The sequence below is a fragment of the Quercus robur genome, chromosome 1 (assembly GCF_932294415.1).
Source record: "Quercus robur chromosome 1, dhQueRobu3.1, whole genome shotgun sequence".
Lineage (NCBI taxonomy): Eukaryota > Viridiplantae > Streptophyta > Magnoliopsida > Fagales > Fagaceae > Quercus > Quercus robur.
Genome location: NC_065534.1, coordinates 17,150,182 through 17,176,928, shown reverse-complemented (window position 1 = coordinate 17,176,928; position 26,747 = coordinate 17,150,182). Strand labels below are relative to the sequence as shown.

General features: G+C 40.4%; 3 protein-coding genes across 3 annotated transcripts in view; 1 reads left to right on the top strand and 2 right to left on the bottom strand.

Annotated features, from left to right (window-relative positions):
- Window positions 1–26,747, bottom strand: part of LOC126723631 (serine carboxypeptidase-like 16) — a 76,256-nt gene that overhangs the window by 48,674 nt on the left and 835 nt on the right. The window lies entirely within an intron of this gene.
- On the top strand, window positions 1,818–3,420 carry LOC126725317 (uncharacterized). The gene is made up of 3 exons (XM_050429979.1): window positions 1,818–2,262; window positions 2,715–2,894; window positions 2,971–3,420. Exons 1-3 carry the CDS (start codon window positions 1,818–1,820, stop codon window positions 3,378–3,380), a joined length of 1,035 nt encoding a protein of 344 aa, XP_050285936.1. The 3' UTR covers window positions 3,381–3,420.
- LOC126723668 (serine carboxypeptidase-like 13) lies at window positions 13,780–15,148 on the bottom strand. The gene is made up of 4 exons (XM_050427287.1): window positions 15,101–15,148; window positions 14,362–14,475; window positions 14,156–14,210; window positions 13,780–14,058 (listed from the first exon to the last, which is right to left on the bottom strand). Exons 2-4 carry the CDS (start codon window positions 14,460–14,462, stop codon window positions 13,975–13,977), a joined length of 240 nt encoding a protein of 79 aa, XP_050283244.1. The 5' UTR covers window positions 14,463–14,475; window positions 15,101–15,148; the 3' UTR covers window positions 13,780–13,974.

The following is a 26,747-nucleotide window of genomic DNA, read 5'->3' as shown; positions in this document are numbered from 1 at the left end:
TCAAATTCTAATTAAAATAATCCACCACATATATTATATGATATATAGGCCAATGTAGGTTGTCTAGCGGTAAGGGACTTGAGCCAACAGGACTCCGGTTTTGAGTTCAAGTGTTCCTCCTCTTGCTAGCGAGCGCATTTTATCCTAGGCGTGTAGGTAGTGGCAGAGTTAGAATTTTAGGGGGAAATGAAGATTAAAAGACAAAATTGAAAGTAAAATTAATATGAGAAATATTAATCAATAACAATAACATAATAAATAAACTATTACATATTAATGTAATTGTTATACACAATCTAATATAAAATGTAAAGTTTAATTTATTTTTCACACTTATTTTTTAAAAAATTCGTACTTAGTTTGATTTATAGTATTTACTCAATAAAAAATAATATTATCAGTTCATAGTTAATACAAATCAATCGAGAGATTAATCTAGATAAATAAATTGAAAAAAATTAAATTAATGTAAATTTTTTTTTTGAAACAAATTAATGTAAAAATATTAAGAATGTAGAAATATACATTTTTTTTCAATGTATATTTAGTATGTTGTGTTAAAGCTTTTTGCTGATGTTTCATCTTTGTAGGTGAGGAACGAAGTCTCTCTGTGCATATTTAGATGTTTCTACCTTAGTATCAAATTATCACTTAGAAACGCATTATGATGATACCTGATGACGTCGAAAATTGTCACCAATGGGTCACACCGTACTCGCGACTCGAAGCGAACCTGCACGGCAAAAACAATCGACGGATGTCCTTCAGAGAGCACCGGTGTGGTGCCGGCCAAAGGTTCTCCGACGGTCAAGTTAGAATTCTTCTGTTTTACTTAGAGCGTTAGAGAGGGTCAATTAAAGCGTACCTCGATCTCTGAGGGTGGCAGGCCTTTTATAGTGATAAAGGGTTGACTTTTCTTCTTGGTTTCCAAACCTTTTCAATGTGAGACTCTCATACAAATTCCCTTGAGCGTAGTGAGTCAAGATTTCCGTTTTCGGATCATAGGGCTTTTCTAGGAGATGGAGATTTTGGATCATGGGCCCTTACTGTGCCTGTCAGCGATGGGCCTTCAAAGCGCGTGGGATAGTCCTTGCACAGGCCCAACAGTCCCAACCCGTCAGGCACGTTCGGGTAGGCCCGTCATGCCCGTCAGGCAGGGCCGTCAGGCCCGTTCAGGTGGGCCCGTCAGTCCCATCAGGTAGACCCGTCATGTATGTCTTATTTCTTACCGTCTTCAGTTGCCCCCTTCACCCCAATGGTCCGTCAGCCTTTAGGATGAAGGATCAATGGGGTGACGATCCAAATGTGAGGGTATGACGGGTATGTTTATGACGGAAGGAGGCTCATGAGACGGGGAGTTTAAAGTTGTCATAACGGGTTGACGGGTCAACGCAAGATAGGATGACAGTTCAAATGAGGAGTCCGTCGACCACACCAACTACAGACAGGTTGTACGAAGGTAATTAATGCCGATGACACGTGTTACAAGCTGATTGGACCTTGTCTCGGATCGAAGCGACGCTTCGACTTCCGTGCATCTCTCTTATAAATAATGGAGTGATTCCTCTCATTTCTTCAGTTTCAGTAGAAATCAAGCTGTCAGAGCTCACCCGTCACCCTTGTCAGAGCGCACCCGTCATAATCTGCTGATCCGTTCATTTACCTTAGTCGTCAACGCCGTCCTTCATCACTTCGGTGACAAAACTGGTAAGTGCTCTTCTCAAAACTTATACTTGTTTTAATTTTCCTTACAATCCACATCCGTTATAGACACATAGACCGTCAGAGTCTTAGGCTCTTGTCGTTTCATGTAAGAAATGTCTAGTGCGTCGAGTAATCAGTCAGTTATTCGTGACGGGGTGGATTACGAGGAAGTATATCCGTCCGGTCAACGAGAACAAGGTAGTCCAGATGATAGTAGTCCGTCCACATCCTCCTCGTCCTCAACATATGAGGATCTGGAGGTGGTTGATCCAGACGAGGGACCTGGTGTTGGTGAGGATCAAGTTGTCAGATCCGTCATTGGTGCTGATGGGCTTAGGAAGTTCGTCATGCTACCAGAGTGGACGGTGAATTTCTTCACGTCCGTCATCAAGGAAAAGCACTTTAAGACATTTTGGGATAATTATCAAATTCCAGAAAATGTTACGATCCGTCTACCCTACAAATCAGAGAGGTGTTACTATGACGGGGTAGAGGGAGTCGGGGTGTATGAGCAAATGTTGAAGGCCGGACTTAGATTCCCATTGAGTTCGCTTCACCGTTTGCTCCTCCGTCAGCTGGGGTTATCTGTGAACCAGATTTCCCCTAATGCTTGGAGAGTTTTTATAGCGATGGAGGTACTGTACGGTGCCATGTCCAACGGAGAAAGGAGGCTGACGGTTAGGGAGTTTTTTCACTACTACCGTCCGGACTAAATTGACAAATCCAGGGGAATTTATAGCTTCGTCCCCAGGTGTCCGTTGCTGAAAGTCATCTATGACACGCCGGACTCAAATAGGGATTGGAAGAGTCGGTTCTTCTTCCTAGAAGGCGACGGTTGGATGGGTCGTCCTGGGGAGACAGATTTCATGCCCGTCGACACTACTTGGGGCATATTGGATCCGTCTAGTATGGACTATCCTCCAAACTTTAACATTACTAAGTTTTTTTTTTTTTTTTTTTTTTTTTTTTTTTTTTGAATATAATCTAACCGTCCTCTTTCTTCTTTGCAGTTAGACGACGGTCCCAAATTGACCTTGAGGAGTTTGCTTTCATTGAGAAAATCCTCTCAAAGACCAAGCCGGAGGAAAGGACTTGGGCGAAGCTGGTAACACTAAATACCATTCACTGGTATTGCGACGGACCGGAACCTACAGCGGCTGCCGTCAAGTACGAAACACAGATAAGGAGACGTAAGTTCGTCACCCTTTACTTGAAGAAATTGTGCATCTTATTTTTTGTTAATTAACTCCCCCGTCCACGTTTCAGAGATGGACGATGCTAAGAGAAGAGCCTTGATTCGGTCAAAGGCTGCAAAGAAGACTGCTGACGACACTCCCCCTGTGACGGGCCCAAGCAATCCGTCTGCTAAGCGGAAGACTCAGCCCAAAGCGGACCGTCAGGCCAAGAAGGCCAAAGTGTCTTTAGATCCCGTCGTGGGACTCATGGCGGAGCCTCCGAAGACGGTCACTCCAACCAAGCACGGGGTTGGCAAGGGTTTGATGAAAGGCCCGTCGAAGGTTGACGAGAAGCCGCCCGTCCTTCTTCGAGAGGATTCTAAGCATGCCTTAGAACAGATTTCCTCCATCATCTCGGCGGAGGATTATGAAGACTTAGGCAACCACTCGACGGAGGCCATGGGGGAGACGGGCCTGTTTGCAATTACACAGGTAAGATAGTCCGTCTACTACTCAAATACAACTTAAATCATCTGTCGAAAGTTTGTTTTATAACTGTGTTGTTATTTTTCAGGCAATGGTCATGATGAAGGGGCTGATGGGACGGTGCCTCAGCCAAGAGACAGCCTTGGATCGTGTACGGGCCAAGGCGGAGAAGACGGAGGAAGAACTCCTCCAACTACGAAACTGGAGACCCAAAATAGAGAAAAAGCTTGAGCTGTCGGAGAAGGCAAGGAAGAGCCTTGAACAGACGACGGAGGAGGCAAAGAAGGCTCTAGAGAGCAAGGACAAAGAGATAGCCGAGCTGAAAAATGAAGTCCGTCAGGCTAAGGACGCGGCGGTTCGTGAATACCGTGACTCCGACGCCCTAATCACTGAGCTGGGCGATTCTTTCCATCAGGGCTTCATGGATGCCCTCCGTCAAGTCAAGCAAGCTTATCCAGACGTGGACCCTTCCAAGTTCAAAGTTGAAGACCCGGTCCAGTCATCTGTCGTGCCTGTTGCCTCCGAGGATACAGACGACCTCTTTGATGTCGACGACGCCGTTGTTGACGGGGTGTCTGCACCAGCAAAAGTTGACCAAGCTGAGCCTGACACGGAGACGGTTCCACAGCCCGTCGATAATGCGGACAAGGCTCAGTAGAAGGATTTTTATTTTTATTTATTTTATTTATTTATTTATTTTTTTTTTTTGGAACAATTCTCATCCGTTGTTGATGATGTGTAAACATTGCCATTTAATGGCCTATTTTGTTAAATGAATCCGTGCACTTCATTTTATATGTTTTGAATTTTGCCGTTGCTTGACCTGTTTACATCCGCTCGTGTATAAGTATGTTTTTTATCTTAAAAACTTATTCTTTGCAAAACCTGTGGAATGCTCCGTCCACCTTGTTGATACTACTTTGTTGTCTAAAATGATTAGTCCGTCTTGTTTGCTTCATCTTATTTCCGTCCACGTCGTGGACGACCCGTCCAACCTATGAACTTTAAGTGGTCATTTTGTGGACTAAGTTATCCCCCATTTAGTATAGACGTCCACCTTGTGGTGATCGTCCATGTAGGATAATCCGTCCAACTTGTGGACATAACGTTATCGTCCCTGTAGGACGATCCGTCCATCTTGTGGACTTCTATTGTGTCCGTCCATCTAGTGGGCTTATATTTTGCGTCCGTCCATCTTGTGGACTTAAGGTTATCCGTGTAGGATGATCCGTCCACCTTGTGGACTTAGGGTGATCGCCCCTGTAGGACGATCCGTCCGTCTTGTGGACTTCATATTGTATCCGTCCATCTTGTGGACTAAGGTGATCATCCCTGTAGGATGATCCGTCCACCTTGTGGACTTAGGGTGATCGTCCCTGTAGGACGATCCGTCCATCTGTGGACTTCGTATTGTATCCGTCCAACTTGTGGACTTAAGGTTATCATCCCTGTAGGATGATCCGCCCACCTTGTGGACTTAGGGTGATCGTCCCTGTAGGACGATCCGTCCATCTTGTGGACTTCGCATTGTATCCGTCCATCTTGTGGACTTAAGGTTATCATCCCTGTAGGATGATCCGTCCAACTTGTGGACTTTATTTTCGGTCCGTCCACCTTGTGGACTTAAAGTGATCGTCCCTGTAGTATAATCCGTCCATCTTGTGGACTTCATTTTGTTTCCGTTAACTTTGTGGACGATTGCAATGACATACATTCAAGTAGAAGATCAAAATAGCATCTGATTATAGAAATGCGTAAAGGAAAAGTGCCTGCCCCCTTGGGCTTAAAAAAGGCACGACAATATTGTAGCAAAAATATAGTTAAACAGTTAAAAGAAAAAGTTAATAATGCCAAAAAGCCTTAAAAGAAGAACTGGTTGTCGTGTCACTATTACTGGTAGTATTTCCTCAAGTGCTCGGCATTCCACGGATGCGGTAGCTTTTCTCCGTCTATTGTCTCCAGGTGGTATGTTCCTTTCCTTTTCCACGACGTAACTCTGTAAGGTCCTTCCCAGTTGGGGCCGAGTTTTCCCTGTGTAGGGTCTCTAGTTGCACCCATGACCCTCCTGAGTACGAGATCTCCTACTTGGAAGCTTCTTTGTCGGACCCGGGAGTTGAAATGTCCGGACATGCGATCCTGGTATTTAGCGATCCTCTGCTCTGCTGCCGACCTGACCTCATCTATAAGGTCCAGCTGTAGCCTCATGGATTCGTCATTCCTGCCCTCGTCGTGGTTGTGAACCCTGTAGCTTGTGAGCCCAACTTCTGCTGGTATGACTGCCTCGCTCCCTTATATGTCAGTCGAAATGGCGTCTCTCCTGTCGGAGTCCTCGCCGTTGTCCTGTATGCCCACAGTATGCTCGGCAATTCTTCGGGCCATATGCCCTTTGCCCCCTCGAGCCGAGTCTTGATAATCTTTAACAGGGATCGGTTCGTGACTTCAACCTGGCCGTTAGCCTGAGGATGGGCGGGTGATGAGTAGTGGTTTTTTATTCCTAGCTGTGTGCAGAAATCACGAAAGGGGCCATTATCGAACTGCCTCCCGTTATCTGAGACAAGGACTCTAGGAATGCCAAACCTACATACTATGCTCCGCCAGACAAAACTTCTAATGTTCTTTTCTGTAATGGTGGCCAAGGCTTCCGCTTCTACCCATTTCGTGAAGTAGTCAATACCCACTACCAAGAACTTTAGCTGCCTTATCGCCGTTGGGAAAGGTCCCATGATGTCCAGTCCCCACTGAGCGAACGGCCATGGAGCCGTTATAGGGGTTAGCTCTTCAGCTGGCTGTCCGATAAAATTGCTGAACCTCTGGCATTTGTCGCATCTTTTAACGTAGGACTCAGCATCCTTTTGCATGGTCGGCCAGTAATACCCAGCTCGTAACAGTTTGTGCACTAACGACCGCGATCCAAAATGGTTCCCGCATATTCCTTCGTGTACTTCCCTCATCACGTAGTCTGTCTCTTCAACCCCGAGACATCTCAGGTAAGGACGGGAGAAACCTCTCTTGTAAAGAATGTCTTTTATCAAGACGAACCTTGCCGTTTGGACTTTTAGCTTTCTCGCTGCCTCCTTCTCTTCAGGCAATATCCCGTCCTTTAAGTATGAAGCTATCGGCGTAGTCCAGTTTCTTTCGGAGCGTATCTCCTGCATGTTGTCGGGGTCTATTAGCGGAAAGATTTGAACAAAGGGAAGTACATTACCCGGTGTCATCATATGTTCTGCTGAGGCGGCTTTGGCTAGCCGATCGGCGAGCTCATTATCTCCCCTGGGGATCTGGACGAACATTGCTTTTAGCCCGCCGACTCTCGCCCTTACTTGATCAAGATATCTCTTCAACCTTTCCCCTTTGCATTCATAATCTCCGTTTACTTGATTGGTCACGACTTGGGAGTCGCAATGCACGACCACACTTTCAGCTCCGGCGGCTTTGGCTAGGTCGAGTCCTGCTGCCACCGCTTCGTATTCTGCTTCATTGTTGGTAATGGGGAAGTCGAGACGGATCATACATTCAATCTTGTCTCCTTCAGGTGACAGCAATACTATGCCGGCTCCTCCAACTCGCTTATTGGATGATCCGTCGGTGTAGATGTTCCACTGGGGGGGTTCTTCTGCCCCCTTGTCCTCGTAATGCGTAAACTCTGCTATGAAGTCGGCTACAGCTTGTCCTTTAATGGCCACACGTGGACGGTACTTGATGTCAAACTCACTCAATTCTATTGCCCACAGCGTCAGTCGACCCGCGGCTTCAGGATTACTCAGTGCCCTTCGCAAGGGCTTGTCTGTCATTACGTTCACGGTATGGGCTTGAAAGTAGGGCTTGAGCTTGCGAGCCGCCGTGACCAACGCAAAAGCGAGTTTCTCCATAGGTTGGTATCTTTCCTCGGCACCGCGGAGCGCCCGACTGGCGTAGTACACGGGCTTCTGTGCCCTGTCCTCCTCTCTGATTAGGGCCGCGCTGACGGCCACCGTGGAGACAGCCAAATAGAGGAAGAGTTCTTCACCTGGTTGCGAGGGGCTCAGTAGAGGTGGTGAAGATAGATAGGTTTTTAACTCCTCGAAGGCTCGCTGACACTCATCCATCCACTCGAATGACTTTTTCAATGTTCGAAAGAAGGGTAAACACTTGTCCGTCGCTCTCGACACGAATCTATTCAATGCCGCTACCTTGCCGTTAAGGCTCTGTACTTCCTTCACGTTTCTCGAGGGGGCCATCTCCATTATGGCTCGGATTTTGTCCGGGTTAGCTTCAATCCCCCTTTGAGATACCATGAATCCTAGGAATTTGCCCGCCGTTACACCGAATGCACACTTTCCCGGATTGAGTTTCATGTTGTAGGATCGAAGTGTGCCGAATGTTTCCTTGAGATCTTCCAAGTGGTCTTCCTCCTTCCGGCTCTTCACCAGCATGTCGTCGACATAGACTTGGACATTCCTCCCGATTTGCTGTGCGAACATCTTGTTCATTAGTCTCTGGTATGTTGCTCCTGCATTCTTCAGGCCGAATGGCATTACTTTGTAACAGAAGAGTCCTTGACTGGTTACAAACAAAGTCTTCTCCTGATCGTCCTCGTGCATGCGGATCTGGTTATAACCCGAGAAAGCATCCATGAAGCTTAGCAATTGGTGTTGAGCCGTCGAGTCTACTAGGATGTCGACCCTTGGAAGGGGATAGCTATCCTTGGGGCATGCTTTGTTAAGATCTGTGAAGTCCACGCACATCCGCCATTTGCCGCTCGTTTTTTTCACCATTACCACATTCGCCAGCCAATCGGGGTAGTAGACCTCCCTAATAAAGCTTGCCTCTTGGAGTTTGCGGACCTCTTCCGCGATTGCTTGGTCTCGTTCCGGGGCGAATACTCTCTTCTTTTGTCGGACGGGTGGAAACGTGAGCAACACATTCAACTTATGTACCATGACCGAGGGATCGATTCCTGGCATATCGTCATGGCTCCAGGCGAACACATCCTTATTGCTTCTCAAGAAAGCTACAAGCTCTTGACGGATTGCGGGTTTGGCAAGCGTTCCGATCCTGGTGGTTCGGTCTGGATTGGAACTGTCGAGAGTTATCTCCTCTAGCTTCTCTGTAGGTTCTGCCGTCGTTCGATGTTCTTCTATGTTCAAGGCCTGGATCTGGTCTTCCACCTCCATCATAGCTACGTAGCATTCTCGTGCGGCAATTTGACTTCCGCGTAGCTCTCCTACCCCATACTCCGTTGGGAACTTGATCATCAGGTGGTAAGTTGATGTTGCCGCCTTCCACGAGTTGAGCGTGGGTCGTCCAATAATAGCATTGTAGGCTGACGAGCAATCGACCACTAAGAATGTTACGTCCTTGGTGATTTGTTGGGGGTAATCTCCTACTGTCACCGATAACGTGACTGCGCCCAAAGGGAATATCCTACTCCCTCCAAAACCAACGAGCGGGGCGTTTGTCGGTATTAGCTGTTCCCTGTCAATCCTCATTTGTTGAAACGCCGGATAATACAAGATGTCGGCCGAACTGCCGTTGTCGACCAGCACTCGGTGGATATTGTAGTCGCCTGCCCGCAAGGTGACGACGAGTGCATCGTCGTGTGGGTGGTGTAGGCGTCTTGCATCCTCTTCCGAGAACCCGATAATGGGGCCTTCCCTTCTTGCCATCTTTGGCACTGTACCCGCCAACTGGACATTCTGTACCATCCGAAGGTATGTTTTGCGAGCCTTTTTTGACGATCCGGCAACACCTGTTCCTCCAATTATCATCCTTATGTCCCTCAATGGGGGCCTTGGTCGCTCGTTTTCTCGACGGGGATGTTGTTCTTATGGGGGTTGATCCGTTCTCTCCTTACTGACGAACTTCTTCAATTTCCCTTGTCGGATAAGGGTTTCGATTTGTTGCTTCAAATCATAGCAGTCGGCCGTGTCGTGACCATGGTCACGGTGGAAGCGGCAATATTTGTCTCTGGACCTTTTGTTGGGATCACTCTTCAGCTTTCCCGGAAACGTCAGGGATCCTTCGTCCTTAATCTGCATTAGGACTTGGTCTATCGGGGTGGTCAACGGAGTGAAACTTGTGAACCTTCCGCCCATTGGTTTTGGACGTCTCTCCTCTCTCTGCTTGATATTCATTAAACAAGCTGTTGATTTCTTATACCGATGTCCTCCGATGAAGTGCGTAGTGAACTGAGCGCTCAGCTCCTTGAAGATGCCGATGGAGTTTGGTGTTAGCCGGCTGAACCAAATCCTTGCTGCGCCCTTCAGGGTTGTAGGGAATGCCCTACACATAATTGCGTCTGCCACTCCCTGAAGGTGCATCAGGGTCTTGAAGGTCTCTAGGTGATCGAGAGGGTCCTTGATTCCGTCATAACTGTCCATACTCGGCATGCGGAACTTACTCGGCAGGGGGAAGGAATTGACGGACGCCGTAAATGGCGAGTCAGTCCGGTTGACAAGGTCGTCAAGATCGCTGGACACTCGCCCCTTGAGAGCGTTCATCAGTACTTCCATCTGTTCCTTCATCGCCTGCATCTCCGCGATGATGGGTTGTGGAGCTGTATCCGTCACTGAAGGGATGCTAGCGTCCCGTCGCACTTGTTTGCTCGGGGCGTTACTCTCCTGTGGTCCGTCATTATTTCTCCTTTCCTCACTGTTCCCTTCTTGATCTTCTCCTTGGCTATTCACCGCCGCACTCTTTTGATTCAGCTGCTCTATCAGGTCGTGGTTTTGTTTGGTGAGGCGCTCCACGGCTGCGGCGAGTGTCTTGACCTGTCTCTCAAGGGCAGTCGTAGGGGCATCTTCTTGGACGTCATTTGTGGTTGCCATCGAGCGTGTGAGTACCATGTAACTCTTTTATCTAGGAAATGTTACTGTACCCGGTCGTTATTCCCACAGACGGCGCCAACTGATGACGTCGAAAATTGTCACCAATGGGTCACACCGTACTCGCGACTCGAAGCGAACCTGCACGGCAAAAACAATCGACGGATGTCCTTCAGAGAGCACCGGTGTGGTGCCGGCCAAAGGTTCTCCGATGGTCAAGTTAGAATTCTTCTGTTTTACTTAGAGCGTTAGAGAGGGTCAATTAAAGCGTACCTCGATCTCTGAGGGTGGCAGGCCTTTTATAGTGATAAAGGGTTGACTTTTCTTCTTGGTTTCCAAACCTTTTCAATGTGGGACTCTCATACAAATTCCCTTGAGCGTAGTGAGTCAAGATTTCCGTTTTCGGATCATAGGGCTTTTCTAGGAGATGGAGATTTTGGATCATGGGCCCTTACTGTGCCTGTCAGCGATGGGCCTTCAAAGCGCGTGGGATAGTCCTTGCACAGGCCCAACAGTCCCAACCCGTCAGGCACGTTCGGGTAGGCCCGTCATGCCCGTCAGGCAGGGCCGTCAGGCCCGTTCAGGTGGGCCCGTCAGTCCCATCAGGTAGACCCGTCATGTATGTCTTATTTCTTACCGTCTTCAATACCAATTCAAGAACTAACGCTTAGGCCACTTGCTACATCAAAATAAGACTTGCTTTGCTCTTTTTCAAGAAAAATAGTGAAAGATCTCAACAAAGAGAATTATTAGGTACTTTTGGAATATGGTGATATGTTGTTCTTGTAAGATAAAATTTAGCCCATGCAGCGGAAACAAAACAAATATAAACATACCTTCAGGCTTCAGCTATAGTTGTTTAAGCGTATAAACTGTTAAAGAAAAATAAGACTCACTATATGATAGTTTACATAAAAGGTGACTTCTAGTCTATGGCCTTTACCTTACATATTTCTTTTTGATGGAGATAGACTATATATATAGGCTAAACTAGGGATCCTTTTAAATTAAGATTTGTTCCATAACCTCCTTTCATCAAGGAGTTTAAAACTTGTAACTTTAATGTGTTTATTAACCAAAGAGGTTATACCACTTGAGAGTTACTTAGAAATTGTTATTTACCGTAATGTCTTTTGCAAATAAAGTCCTTAAGACATGAGTTTTCATTTATCATTTAAACATGGGCCACATAAAGTTTTTTTAAAATCTTACATTCTCCCACTTAGCCCACTTGACATTTAAATTACTTGATAAATGATGTTAACTTTAACATGGTCATGATATTACTCATGTCATCTAGTTGTGAAATGCTCTCACTCAAATAAAGAATTCAATACATGAATCATGGCAGTATTACCCTTAATGATAATAAGTACTTCCTTCCATGTATTATAATGTATGGTAATCCTTACATGAGTACTTTATGAGCCATTAATTCTTTATGAATGAACTACCTATTAGCCATTCGGGTCCTCTTTTATACATCCCCACGGATATATCATCCTTATATATCTCCAGAGATATATCTAACTTAATTCATATACTTTATGTGCACAAAATAAAAATCAAATATTTTCTTCTCCAAAACTAACCAAATATGTGTCCAAAACATAGAATAATTAGAGTAAAATTAAACACCAAATGAGCTAACAAGTTCCATATGTCTAAAAGACTTTTATACTGCTTTGCCGACAAACCTTTAGTTATGAAATTAACATATATTAGCTCAATAATTTTAACACAATGGACACTTTCAGTTTCTTAAAATTCTCTCTTAGACTGAGTTACTTTATGTCAATATGTTTATTTTGGCTTTCACAATCATTGTCCTTAGAGAAGAAAATTATAGCCGAGTTATCTTTAAAATCTTTAAAGGTCTCATCATAAAATCAACAACCTTAAGACCTATCCATAATGCCTGTCTTATAGCTTCATATATAGCATATAGGATATCTTACATAACAAAATGAAATCACTCCTTCCAAGTAGTATGTCATTCATATTTAGGCGTAAAAACAATACATTTACTCCCACTGATCTTAAGGTATATACACCGATTACCAATGTGTCTAGTAAAACCAAATGGCACAACAAAGTTGGTAAACCTTTATATATCATTAGTAGGATACCTATATACCTAAGCAATTAGATCACTCTCACCCTCGTACTTAGTTTCTCATTTGACATATTTATTCAATGAGATGGGTGTAGGTTCATCCACATGAGTACCAAAACAAAGATCCACAAACCCAAACAAAATAAACTTTAATGCTATGAAATTTAAACTTTAATTCTAATTAACCAATGTCAATTTAGTAGTAAATTCGACATTCTTATGGGCAGAGGTACATCATGCATAAATTTACTATAAAACTTTATTCATAAAACTAGTAAATATAAATACTAAGAATCAAATTTTCCATACCTATGGGCCTAGGAAAAATCTCATCTTGATGCTACATTCACCATCTTATTCCAATTAAATCATAAAAATAATAACCTCCCTATGGGGCCAAGTCATTAACTTCATGAATTAATTGCCATATAGATGCCTTTATTCCTAATCAAGTCTTGTAAAAATTTCTTGACGTGATTATCATGTGGCTTAAGATGCTATGGCCACTCATAAGTCATTTTGATATTCATCATAAAGATCAATCAATCCTAATATTGATCATGACAGTATGCACTCCAAGATGACATGAAATAATATTTCACAACATGATAAGTGCAAAGAAACCTAAAATGCACTTAATTAAACACATTCTTCACTTCAATGATCCAAATCTCAATTGTAACAATAAACTTTATGAAATAATTGCAAACTTACATGCAACACATTTATCCCCATAATTTATTGTTTCCAAAATATAAGGATTATTTGTATTATCATGCCAAATATATTAATCCACAAAAAAAATGTCTCTAAAGCAATTTACAATTGAAAATTGTACAAATTATTGAGGCATGTTTGTCATATGAGCCACCATACTATTACAAATTATTTTCCAAATAATTAAGATTTTATATCTAGGAAACAAACATATATACTTGGATGAGCACTTGATGAATATCAAAATCAAAATCAAATTTATGAACACTTTAAGTGCCTTGGCATGTATTTTAGTCAAATTACTCACTAGTCCACATTAGCATATTGTAAAATACAATACGTGGACAATTTAAAATTAGAGAAAACAAAATCCTTGAGTCGCACATGTTATGAAAACAAATACATACAATGTAACTACCAATGAAAATAATAGAAATTTCTCTAACTAAAATCACTAAACAACATAGCGAAGGATGGCTCTGATACCAAATGTACGTAAGATAAAATTTAGAGCATGCAGCGGAAACAAAACAAATAAAAACATACCTCTAGTTATAGTTGTTTAAGTGTTTAAAGAAAAATAAGACTCACTATATGATAGTGTATATAAAACGTGTCTTCTAGTCTATGACCTTTATTTTACACATTTCCTTTTGATAGAGACAGGTTATATATATAGGCAAGATTAGGAACCTTTTAAATTAAGATTTGTTCTATAACCTCCTTTCATCAAGGAGTTTAAAACTTGTAAATTCAATGTGTTTAATAACCAAAGGGGTTATACCAATTGAGAGTTACTTAGAAATTCTTATTCATCATAACGTCTTTTACAAATAAAATCCTTAAAACATGAGTTTTCATTTATCATTTAAACGCGGGCCAAATAAAGTTTTCTTAAAATCTTGCAGTTCTCTCCTCTTACATTCATGAGAGTACCTATTAATTACTCCCTCAATCAAGTGATTATTATTAATTAGAGAGGATAATATGCGAGCCATCTATCAATCATGGCATCGACCTCCTTAGGCTTGTACTTTTCAGCTACATGACCTGCTCCCTACATTATTGGAATCAAGACGCAATTAACATTAAAAAAAATTGTGTGCATATTTAGAAAAAGAAAAATAGCTAAATTAAGATATTTTTTTTCTTACCTTGACACTTGAGTATGTCATGTAGAAATCATTATTTTTGTACCTCTCTGTGTATCTATATGAAATCATTAACAATGTAATTCCACGTTTAAAGTTAGTAAACATAGTTTAGAGTAGACAACTCAAAGTTGAAAAGAAAAGAAAAAAAAAAAAGAAGTTAGCATAAACTGCGTAGAATTGAAGTTGGTAATAATCCAGAAACTGACCCTGCAACTTGAGCATCAACAAACCATGCACGCCATGAATCGTCCAAAGTCAAGTTCAAAGACCTTATCATTTCTTGAGTAGCGATATGTGGTATTAACATGTCTAGATCAGCACTATAAGACATCAAAAATATGATTAATAAGAAAAACTATTCATGCTACTGGTAATAATTAAAGTAATTAAAAAAATAATGATACAAACAGTAATATACACGACTCTTGCAAGCAATGAAAAACCTTTTATATTTTATATTCAATTTCTGTGTTACTTCATATGTACATGCACAAGTGCACTGCTTGACCTGTAATTTCTCTAACATATATGGTTGATGATTTCTTCGACAAATAATTTTTTTAAGTGTTTTCAATAGAAATGTTCATAATTCAAAAAATTTTCACTTAAAATGTATCAATATATATACTCCTATATGTATCCTAACCTAAAATTAATGTTCTAATTTCCATTAGATCTTTGGCGGTACTACATATGAAACTTAAGAGATCTGACATGACTCATCAATAATCATGACATTGGCTAATTAAGGAGTTGGGTCCTTCACAACTTGGCTTAATGATCCTATTTGACTTCACAGTCTGTTATTGTAAATTGAACCGAATTACATGTTCGTATGACCGAATTCATCAAACATTTTCAATTGTATATAAATTTGCGTCACAGCAATGTCAAAATATTGTAAAAAAGGAAAAGTGATTGCAAAAGGAAGTTATAAGCTATTACCAATATATGAGAGATCGAAGGTTGGTTCTACTGAGATTTCGATGGTAATCAATATGTAAAAGCACAGAGGAAAACCCAGAGAAAACAGAGAGGAAGAGAGAGTTTCTGGTATTGAAAAGAATACTGAGATTTGATAAAATGAATTCTTGATTACAATAGTGTTCGTCAACTACAATATATATATCACTGAGAAAGCATAGGAAATATCTAAGTAAATATTTCCTAGACTAAGACTTACTCTAACAACCCTGTAACTAACCTTTACACGTGCACACGTATAAGCACTAATCCAAGACTAACTTACATAACATAAACGACAAGCGTTTTCATTTACTCTTCTTAGACGACACTGGTTTTACTGAAGCTCTTCAATTTTACAGCTTGAGCTTTCATCCCCCCTCAAACGAAAGGGGAATTTCCACATGAGTTTGGATGCAAGCCAGTGAAACCGTGGAGAAGGCAGGCCCTTAGTAAAAATGTCAGCAAGCTGGTCATGAGAAGAAATATACTTCACCAAAAGATCATGCTTAAGAACCCTTTCACGCACAAAATGGTAATCAACCTCGATGTGCTTGGTCCGAGCATGAAACACAGGATTCGAAGCAATAGCCAATGCACTAACATTATCACACCACAATAAAGGAGGCCGAGGAAGAAAGACACCCAAATCTCGAAGAAGCATACGAATCCAACAAAGTTCAGCAGCGGAAGAGGCCAAAGCTCTATACTCAGCCTCAGTGGAAGATCGAGAGACAGTAGCTTGTTTCTTGGCAGACCAAGTAATAGGACAATTTCCAAAAAAGACAACAATTCCAGTAATGGACCGACGATCCACAGGATCCCCTGCCCAATCTGCATCACTATAAGCAGATAAAGAGATAGGGCCAGGGGTAAAAGCAAGACCATAGTGTAAAGTCCCTTGAATGTACCTCAAAATACGCTTAGCCGCTTGAAGATGATTCTGAGTAGGAAGACTCATAAATTGGCAAGCTTGCTGGACTGCAAAGGACAGGTCAGGCCGTGTGAAAGTGAGGTACTGAAGGGCACCAACAAGACTTCTGTATGGAGTAGGATCAGCAAGAAGAGAACTGTCATGAGGAAGAAGGTGCTGATTTGGGGAGCAAGGAGTCTTGCAAGGTTTGCAATCAGTCATAGCAAACTTTGCCAACAAATCTGAGGCATACTTTGTCTGATGCACAAATAAACCATTGGATGTATAGTCAATTTGAAGACCAAGAAAGTAATGAAGAGGGCCGAGATCCTTGAGAGCAAATTCAGAACCCAATTGATGAATGAGAGAAGTAGTAAAAGAAGAATCATTGCCAGTAAGAACAATGTCATCAACATACAATAAAAGGAAGACCAAATGACAACCATGCTTGTAAATGAAGAGATTACCATCAGCACTTGAAGCAGAAAACCCAATGTGAAATAAGTGAGAGGTAAACCTCTCGAACCAGGCCCTAGGGGCTTGCTTAAGACCATAGAGAGCCTTATGGAGAAGACAAACATGCTTAGGGAACTTAGAATCAACATACCCTTGAGGTTGAGCCATATACACCTCCTCCTTTAAAAAACCATGTAGGAAGGCATTACTCACATCAAGTTGCCTTAGTTCCCAATTCTGATTCACAGCCAAAGCCAAAAGCAACCTGCCAGTGGTAGGCTTCACAACAGGACTAAAAGTCTCCTCATAGTCCAACCCAAACTGTTGAAGATAGCCCCGAGCAACCAACCTAGCTTTGTACCTAGCAATGGACCCATCACTGTTCCTTTTCAATTTGTACACCCATTTACAAGTAACAATGTTTTTAGTAGCTGGCCTAGGAACCAAAGACCAAGTCTTTTGCTGCTGAAGAGAGTTAAATTCAGAATCCATGGCTGCAACCCACTGAGGATGTTTAGCAGCAATGGCAAAAGATGGTGGTTCTGTCACAGTGTAGTCATGGGTAACTTGCAAAGCTTTAGGCTTATATATACCATGTTTAGATCTTGTAACCATAGGATGATGATTATGAGTGACAGGTAAAGAAGAGGCAGAAGGAATAGAAGATGAATCAGGTATAGGTGGGGAGGAATTAGGTAGAGAGGCAGCCGGTATAGATGGTGAGGATGCAGGTAAGGGAACAACAGGTATAGGCAATGATGAAGCTAGAGCAGAGGGTAGTAGAGAAGCAGTAAGATCCAAAGGAAAAGAAGAGGCACAAGAAGAAGAAACATCAGTAGGTTCAGCAATAGAAGGAGATGAGGAAGGAAACCAATGAGAGAAATCAGATGTGAAAGGAATATTAGGATTAGTGCAGGCAGAATTATGAGTGAAAGGAAAAAGAGATTCATTGAATAACACAAAACAAGCAATATAAATTCTATTTGAAGAAGGATCAAGGCAGATATAGCCCTTGGATAATGGAGGATATCCAAGAAAGATGCACTCTTTGGACTTGGGTTGAAGTTTATTCCTATTATAAGGGGTCAGATATGGATAGCAAGCACAACCAAATGATTTAAGAGCATGAAGAGGAGGTGGTTTGGAATAAATGGACTGCCAAGGAGACTTGAAGTTCAAAACAGAAGAAGGCAGCCTATTGATAAGATACACAGCAGTGGAAAAAGCATAAGACCAGTAGTTATAGGGAAGATTTGATTTGTAGAGGAGAGAAAGACCGGTTTCAACTATATGCCTATGTTTTCTCTCAGAAACACCATTTTGCTGTGGAGTATGGGGACAAGAGGTTTGATGAAGAATGCCAGTGGAAGAACAAAATGCTTGAAAGGCAGTGTTGGTATACTCAGTACCATTATCTGTCCTAAGGACCTTAATCTTGGTAGAATATTGAGTTTCAACAAGAGCTTTAAAGTGTTTGAATACAGAAAGAACTTCATGCTTATGTTTCAACAGAAATAACCATGTAAATCTTGTATAATCATCAACAAAAATCACATAGTAGTTGAAACCAAGAATAGATGTGAGAGGGGCAGGACCCCAAACATCACTATGAACAATATCCAAGATAGAATTAGACACAATGGAAGTCTTATTCAAAGATGACTTGTGCATTTTAGCACTTATACAAAATGTACAGGAAGAGCAAAGTGTATTAATCTGAGACAAAGACACATTCTTTATTACATTTTGCAAGGCAGAATATAAAATTCTAGAACTTGGATGTCCAAGTCTATGATGCCAAAGCAAGATTAGATCAGATTTGATAGAAGTAAAAACAGACACACTGGACTTAGAGTTGAAAGCAGCAGAGGATGAAAGTGGAGAAGCAGTGGGAATGGGATAGACTCCATCCTTACTCAACCCTTTGTAGAGGATCCTCCCCGAAGGCAAATCCTGAATTGAGAACTTCTCAGCATCAAAATAACAGAATGCATTATTTTGAAGACACAACTTATGAACAGACAAGAGATTGGATGCAAGATCAGGAACTCTAAGTATATTATTAAGCCTAAAATTATGAGTAGAAGTTTGAAGCTCACCATGACCCACATGAGTGACAGGAAGCTCTTGTCCATTGCCTACAGTGACTGTCTCATTGCCCTGAATTGGTTGCTGATGCAATGACAACTGAGATAGATTGGGAGTAACATGGTCTGAGCATCCAGTATCAGTAAGCCAACCATTACAGGACTGCACTTGTGAAGAGTTAGCTACCATTGAGGCTAACTTGGCAGGAGCATGTTTTCCCTGATATGCAAAGTCCATCCTGTGATAGCAATCAACTGCTATATGACCATTTTTACCACAAATCTGGCAAATTGGCCTATTGGATTGATTTTGTCCTCCTTGAGACTTAGATTGATTATACTGTGGACCTGAATGAGGACTGTAACCTGAATTCCCATATCCTCCAGAATTGGGATTAAAACCTGAATTAGGATTATATCCTGAATTACCATATCCACCATAATTGTGACCACCATTTGGATTATATCCACGACCACCTCTGCCTCTCTGATTATTGTTTCTACCACCTCTTCCTCGAGGGAAACCCTGATTCTGTGGCTGAAAATTCATTGCCATGGCCACTGAATTAGGATCAACAGCAAAAGCTTTAGATCTCTTCTTAATCACTCTCTCTTCAGAATTGAGCAAAGTGTTAAGTTCTTCAATAGACAGAACATCACTACGAGTCCTAATTGCAGAACTGAAAGAATCATATTCAGATGGCAATCCATCAAGAGCTATATGAAGAAGCTCTTCATCATCAAGAAACACTGAAACAGCAGCTAGCTTATCACGAGTCTGCTTGATCTTTTGAAAATAACTATCAATTGAATCAGAACCTTTCTTGATTGCATTCAATTCATTTCGAAGACTCATCACATGAGACCTTGAAATTGAAGCAAATCTCTTTTCCAATACTTTCCAAACTCCTTTGGCAGATTTTTGCCCAACAGTAAGAGCAAGAATTGAAGGAGACAGAGTTGAATTGATAAAAGTAAACATAGCTTGCTCACGGTTTTTCCAGGAAATGAAATTAGGGTTAATCTCAGTAGTGAAATTACCAGAAGAATCTTTGAGAAAACGATCAGGAGCTATAACAGAGTCATTGATTACATCAATCATTGAGTAAGTTTCAAGAATTACCTCAATTTGATGCTTCCAAACGATGTAGTTGCCATAATCGAGCTTTACAGTCATCATCGAAGACATATTGGATAGCAGAAGCAGTGAAGTATTGACAGGTAAAGCTGTATTAGCCATAGCAGGTGTTGAATTTGAATTAGGAGACGAAGAAGTTGCATTTGCGGAAGCCATTGTTGTGGATTCAAGCTCTGATACCATGTAAAAGCACAGAGGAAAACCCAGAGAAAACAGAGAGGAAGAGAGAGTTTCTGGTATTGAAAAGAATACTGAGATTTGATAAAATGAATTCTTGATTACAATAGTGTTCGTCAACTACAATATATATATCACTGAGAAAGCATAGGAAATATCTAAGTAAATATTTCCTAGACTAAGACTTACTCTAACAACCCTGTAACTAACCTTTACACGTGCACACGTATAAGCACTAATCCAAGACTAACTTACATAACATAAACGACAAGCGTTTTCATTTACTCTTCTTAGACGACACTGGTTTTACTGAAGCTCTTCAATTTTACAGCTTGAGCTTTCACAATAGTACTCAAAATATTCTGTGTAAGCTAGGCTGGAGTTGCACATATGCCAATTGCCTTTGGTAATTCCCTAGCATCATATGAAGTTCTCAGTTAATTACAAAATGAAAACTCATGCATATATAAGATTTATGTACCTCCCTAACATAAAGAGCTTCTCGAACACTTGGATCATTTGCCCAAATTTCAGCTAGTAGAAGCTCGTAATCCTAAAATGTAAACCAATCAGTTATGTAAATACTTTCCAAAATAAGATTAGAAGCAAATGAGAGAGAGAGAGAGAGAGAGGCTTACACGACACCAAAATGCACTATTTCGAGGCAATGAATGGAGGAAATAGTTGGGAGTACTCATGAGAATTTTTTGATCCCAATCTACTTTATCTGCTTTCGAAGAACCCTTAGCACATACCGGTTCTAGAACTTGAACTGTGTTTATTCCACGGAGTAACTGCGCTATCAAATGGTGACTCATTCTCAATGGGTACAAGATGCAAGTTACACAACTTGAGTTTAGGGTCATTTTGTCCCATTATGTTTACAATTTTGGATTTTTATCTTAGTGTTATATATATACCACTTTGTTTCAGTCTCTTTCATCTAATTTTGTTGAGGAAATGACCGTTAAATGCCACATCAACTTAAATCAATGTAGTTTTAAATTTTAATGTATTAAAATTTTTTAAATAATGATGTTGTTTTGTCCATGTGAAGAAAATACTTAAATGATATAGCATAATTGGACCAATTTTGGAAAATATTGTATGCTTAAGTTAGGGATGAAATTCCCATTAAGCAAAAAAGTTAGGGATGAAATTCAAATTTTCAAACATAAATGAAAAAAAAATCAAAATAACTCTAAACTTAAAAGGTATAATTTACAATATACTCTTAATTTTATAAGGCAATAGCTCACTCATCTTCAATTGAAGTCACTTCTAGCCCTCCCAAGTTATGGATTTTAAATGCTTTGGATGAACATGATCAAGAATATATAACATTTAATATTTTACCTGTAGCATACTCACACAAATATTCCTTGATTGAACTTCATAATTCAATCATGGTTGCTACTTGCTTGCCTTATAGCCATCTTGTAATTTTTTTTTTTTTGTTAACTGACCTCATCTATAGCTTCAACATCCGCCATACATCCTTCGTTGGTTGGATCTATATTGACATAATCACCCTTGCAACTTGTTTTGGCCGACTTGAAAAGGGAAATAAAATTACATCAAAATTCAGAATTCATATAATATGAATTAACAAATGAATTTTAGAGAAAATAAGATAATAAGATATTGTGTAAACAAGAAGCTAAGCGCATGTAACTCTATGAATCCAGCACTATATATTAGTGCATGGTTCTAACATTTACTTGCGAATTAGGTGGGAAAAAAAATTCAAGAGTGGAGAGAGATATAAAGAAAAATGACATTGGTCTTTATAACCTTAAAAGCATCTGGTAAAATAAAAGAAAGAAAAAACTCATACTATTCATGATTATTTATTTACACTGAACCTTACACCAGATACGTATAAGAATTAAAGTTAATTTAATTAGGAGAATCCTTTGATTAGACTAAAATCAAGAACAATTAATATATATATATATATATATATTTTTTTTTTTTTTCAGTCAATCAAGGATATTAATGTGCTAATGTGATATTCATGATAGACTAGCTAACAAGTAACAACATCTATATATATATACATAGCTAAAAAGGTTTTTTTTTTTAATAATAATAATTTTTTTTTTAAGAGAGATTTATTTCATGAAAAATCACTGTTTATGCGCATGATAATTGTTTTTCTCATGCGTCATTAAATCTTAAGCTGTGTTGGAAATAATAAGGTGACAATGAAATAGAGAACTTTAAAGGCTTCATATATTACTAGCAAAGGAACAATAATAACCCTATTGGGAGGAAATGAGATAGAACTTTAAAATTTTATGTAACTAGCAAATGAAGAGTAATAACCTTATAAAGTTCATCTGATATAAGAGTCAAACGATGAGCAGTTGGAACTCTTGAGTTGGCATCAAGATATGAATCTGACTTTGGGCTCGAGAGCACGTATCCCTGATATTAATTCTCATGGTCATACTTAATAAACAAAAGAGAATGTTGTGATACTTTGTTTGAATTATAAACAAGATAAATTTAAGAAAATGCTAAAGTTATATGTTATCCAATGGAATTATTTCACAACAATTAATTTTCCATATTATTTTCTTCATCTCTTCCTTCCTTTTTATTTTTAATTTTTAATTTTTAATTTTTATTTTTTAATGAATGTAAACTAGAAGGAAAAAGTTTGGCTCCAAACTTTTCTGAAACCATCTCACTTCATTCTATTACATGGTGATTAAAGAGATTATTCGTGTATAGTTTTAGTGACATGACTCGGTTAAACATGTTAGTGTGGCTTGAATTTTGCCACAAGCCCATAAGGCCCAACCAAGCCCAATCCAGTCATAGAAATTGACCTAATGCAAGTTGTATTAGGAATCCCAGTAGCCGACTTTATAAAGTAACATATATATATATATATATATATGTATGTATATATATATATATGTGCTTTATGATATGCGGCAAGATGAAGAGAATTGATGATAGAGATAATTCCTAATAACCTAGCAGCCGCATAAGAAGAAAGAATAGTGTTTTTTTGTCTTGTGGGTGAGAGAGAGTTAGGGTGTATTGGGAATTGGGTTTCTTGAGAGCGTTCTTGTGCACTATTGTATTTTCCCTGATAATAGTGAAATCCCTACAATTTCGTGAACGTAGGCAAATTGCCGAACCACATAAATATTGTCTTGTGCGTGTGATTGTTTTCTTTGGCGTGTGTTTTCTCTATTTGTTTTGTTTCTCACAGGTCAGGAATTTTGGTTAAATTCCCTACAACTGGTATCAAAGCCCATGGTGGTGTGCGGCGAAGGTAGTGAGGTGTTCATGGTCCCTACTCAGCGGGGACAGAGAAAGCCTAAACGGCCCACACATAAAGATCCTGGAGAAGAAAAAAAGAAAAAGCCTAACAAAGGAATATTGCTAATGGTGCTAAATAATGGTGTGGTGCGAGGTTCCCATGGACATGGACGTACGGGGTTCCCATGGATGTGCGTGTGGGGTTGACATGTGGTTCCCATGGATGGCGTACGAGAGACCCATGGATGACACGCTGATAAAGAGAAAGCTATTAGGCAAGAGGGAGTGAGTAGGACTTGTTCATGGCCCACAAAGAGGTCTTGAAGCCCATAAAGAGGCAGACTCACACGTGAGGGGGAGATTTGTTGGGTTACACGTGTGAGTGAAGTCCCACATTGAATAAATATAAGAAGAATGAGTGGTTAATATAACATAATTGAGCACATACCTATTAGGCTTAGGCCTTTTGGGTTAAAGTGTGTCTCTATATGTTATATTAATTACTCAAGAAAGCTGCCCAAGGTGTTTATTTACCAACAAGTGGTATCAGAGCCTAGGGTTAGGTTTGAGTGGGAGCAATGGCAGAGGAAGCAGGAAAGGCCTCTGGAATAGAAAAGTTCGATGGCATAGACTTTGGATTTTGGAGGATGCAAATCGAGGATTACCTTTATGGGAGGAAGTTGCATCTACCGCTTCTAGGGGAAAAACCTGAGGCTATGAAGGCTGAGGAATGGACTCTTCTTGATAGACAGGTATTGGGAGTTATTAGGTTAACTCTGTCTAGGTCTGTTGCACACAATGTTGTAAAGGAGAAGACCACAGCAGATTTAATGAAGGCTTTGTCCGGTATGTATGAAAAGCCGTTCGCAAACAACAAGGTGCATCTGATGAAGAAATTGTTCAATTTGAAGATGGCAGAGAATGCATCAGTAGCACAACATCTGAATGAATTTAATACTATCACAAATCAATTGTCGTCTGTAGAAATTGATTTTGATGATGAGATTCGTGCTTTGATCGTCTTGGCTTCTTTGCCAAATAGTTGGGAGGCAATGAGGATGGCAGTAAGCAATTCTACAGGAAAAGAAAAGTTGAAGTACAATGACATACGAGATTTAATTCTGGCTGTGGAAATTCGCAGAAGAGATGCAGGCGAAACCTCAGGATCTGGTTCTGCCCTAAACCTTGAGACAAGAGGCAGAGGTAATGACAGAAATTCAAATCGAGGCAGATCAAAATCCAAAAATTCTAATCGAAACAGAAGCAAATCTAGATCAGGCCAACAAGTACAATGCTGGAATTGTGGGAAAACATATCACTTTAGGAATCAATGCAAAAGTCCTAAGAAGAAGAATGGAGATGATTCTGCTAATGCTGTAACAGAAGAGGTACAGGATGCATTACTTCTTGCAGTAGACAGTCCACTTGATGATTGGGTTTTGGATTCAGGAGCTTCGTTTCATATCACTCCACACCAAGAAATCATACAGAATTATATTGCAGGTGATTTTGGTAAGGTGTATTTGGTTGATGGTTCAGTCTTGAATGTTGTAGGTATGGGAGACGTTCGGATACTGTTGCCCAATGGATCTGTTTGGTTACTGGAGAAGGTTAAACATATTCTTGACCTAAGGAGGAATCTGATTTCTGTTGGACAACTTGATGATGAAGGACATGCAATACTATTTGTTGGTGGTACTTGGAAGGTTACAAAGGGAGCTAGGGTATTGGTTCGTGGAAAGAAGACTGGTACTCTGTACATGACCTCAAGTCTAAGAGACATAATTGCAGTTGCTGATGCAAGTACTGATACAAGCCTATGGCACTGCAAACTTGGTCATATGAGTGAGAAAGGAATGAAGATGCTGCTGTTAAAAGGAAAACTACTAGAATTGAAGTCCATTGATTTTGACATGTGTGAAAGTTGCATCTTAGGAAAGCAGAAAAAGGTAAGCTTCTTGAAAACTGGTAGGACACCGAAGGCTGAAAAATTGGAGTTAGTACACACTGATTTGTGGGGGCCTTCTCCGGTTGCATCCCTTGGAGGTTCAAAGTACTACATCACTTTCATTGATAACTCAAGCAGAAAGGTATGGGTTTATTTTCTGAAAAATAAATCTGATGTATTTGAAACCTTTAAGAAGTGGAAGGCCATGGTTGAGACAGAAATATGTTTAAAAGTAAAATGTTTGAGTTTAGATAATGGAGGAGAGTACATAGATGGAGGGTTCAGTGAGTATTGTGCTGCACAGGGAATTAGGATGGAGAAGACCATTCCTGGGACACTACAGCAGAATGGTGTAGCTGAGCGCATGAACAGAACTCTTAATGAGCGTGCTAGGAGTACGAGGTTGCATGCTGGACTACCAAAAACTTTTTGGGCTGATGCTGTTAGCACTGCAGCTTACCTGATAAACCGAGGACCATCAGTTCCCATGGAGTTCAGACTTCCTGAGGAGGTTTGGAGTGGTAAAGAGGTAAAATTTTCACATTTAAAAGTTTTTGGTTGTGTTTCTTATGTTCATATTGATTCTGATGCTCATAGTAAACTTGATACAAAGTCTAAAATATGTTTTTTCATTGGCTATGGTGATGAGAAATTTGGCTATAGGTTTTGGGATGAACAAAACAGGAAAATCATCAGAAGTAGAAATGTGATATTTAATGAACAGGTTATGTACAAGGACAGGTCAACTGTAGTGTTAGATGTTACAGAGATAGATCAAAAGAAATCTGAGTTTGTCAAATTAGATGAATTGACTAAAGGTACTGTCCAGAAAAGGGGTGAAGAAGATAAAGAGAATGTAAATTCACAGGTAGATCTGAGTACACCTATAACTGAAGTCCACAGATCTTCCAGGAACATTAGACCTCCACAGCGTTATTCACCCACTCTAAATTATCTCCTGTTGACTGATGGTGGTGAGCCAGAGTGTTATGATGAAGCATTGCAAGATGAGAACTCAAGCAAGTGGGAGTTAGCCATGAAGGATGAGATGGATTTCTTGTTAGGGAATCAAACATGGGAATTGACTGAATTGCCAGTAGGAAAGAAAGCTTTGCACAATAAGTGGGTATACAGAATAAAGAATGAGCATGATGGTAGCAAACGTTACAAGGCCAGATTAGTTGTTAAAGGGTTCCAACAGAAGAAAGGCATTGACTATACAGAGATATTTTCTCCAGTTGTGAAGATGTCAACAATCAGACTGGTACTGGGATTGGTGGTTGCAGAAAACTTACATCTTGAGCAGTTAGATGTGAAGACAGCATTCCTTCATGGTGACTTAGAGGAAGACCTTTACATGATTCAACCAGAAGGGTTCATTACTCAAGGACAAGAGAATCTAGTCTGCAAACTGAGAAAGAGCTTGTATGGATTAAAACAAGCTCCTAGACAGTGGTACAAGAAATTTGACAGTTTTATGCATAGAATTGGGTTCAAGAGATGTGAAGTTGATCACTGTTGCTATGTTAAGTCTTTTGACAATTCTTACATCATATTACTGTTGTATGTGGATGATATGCTTATTGTAGGGTCTAGCATTGAGGAGATTAATAATCTGAAGAAGCAATTGT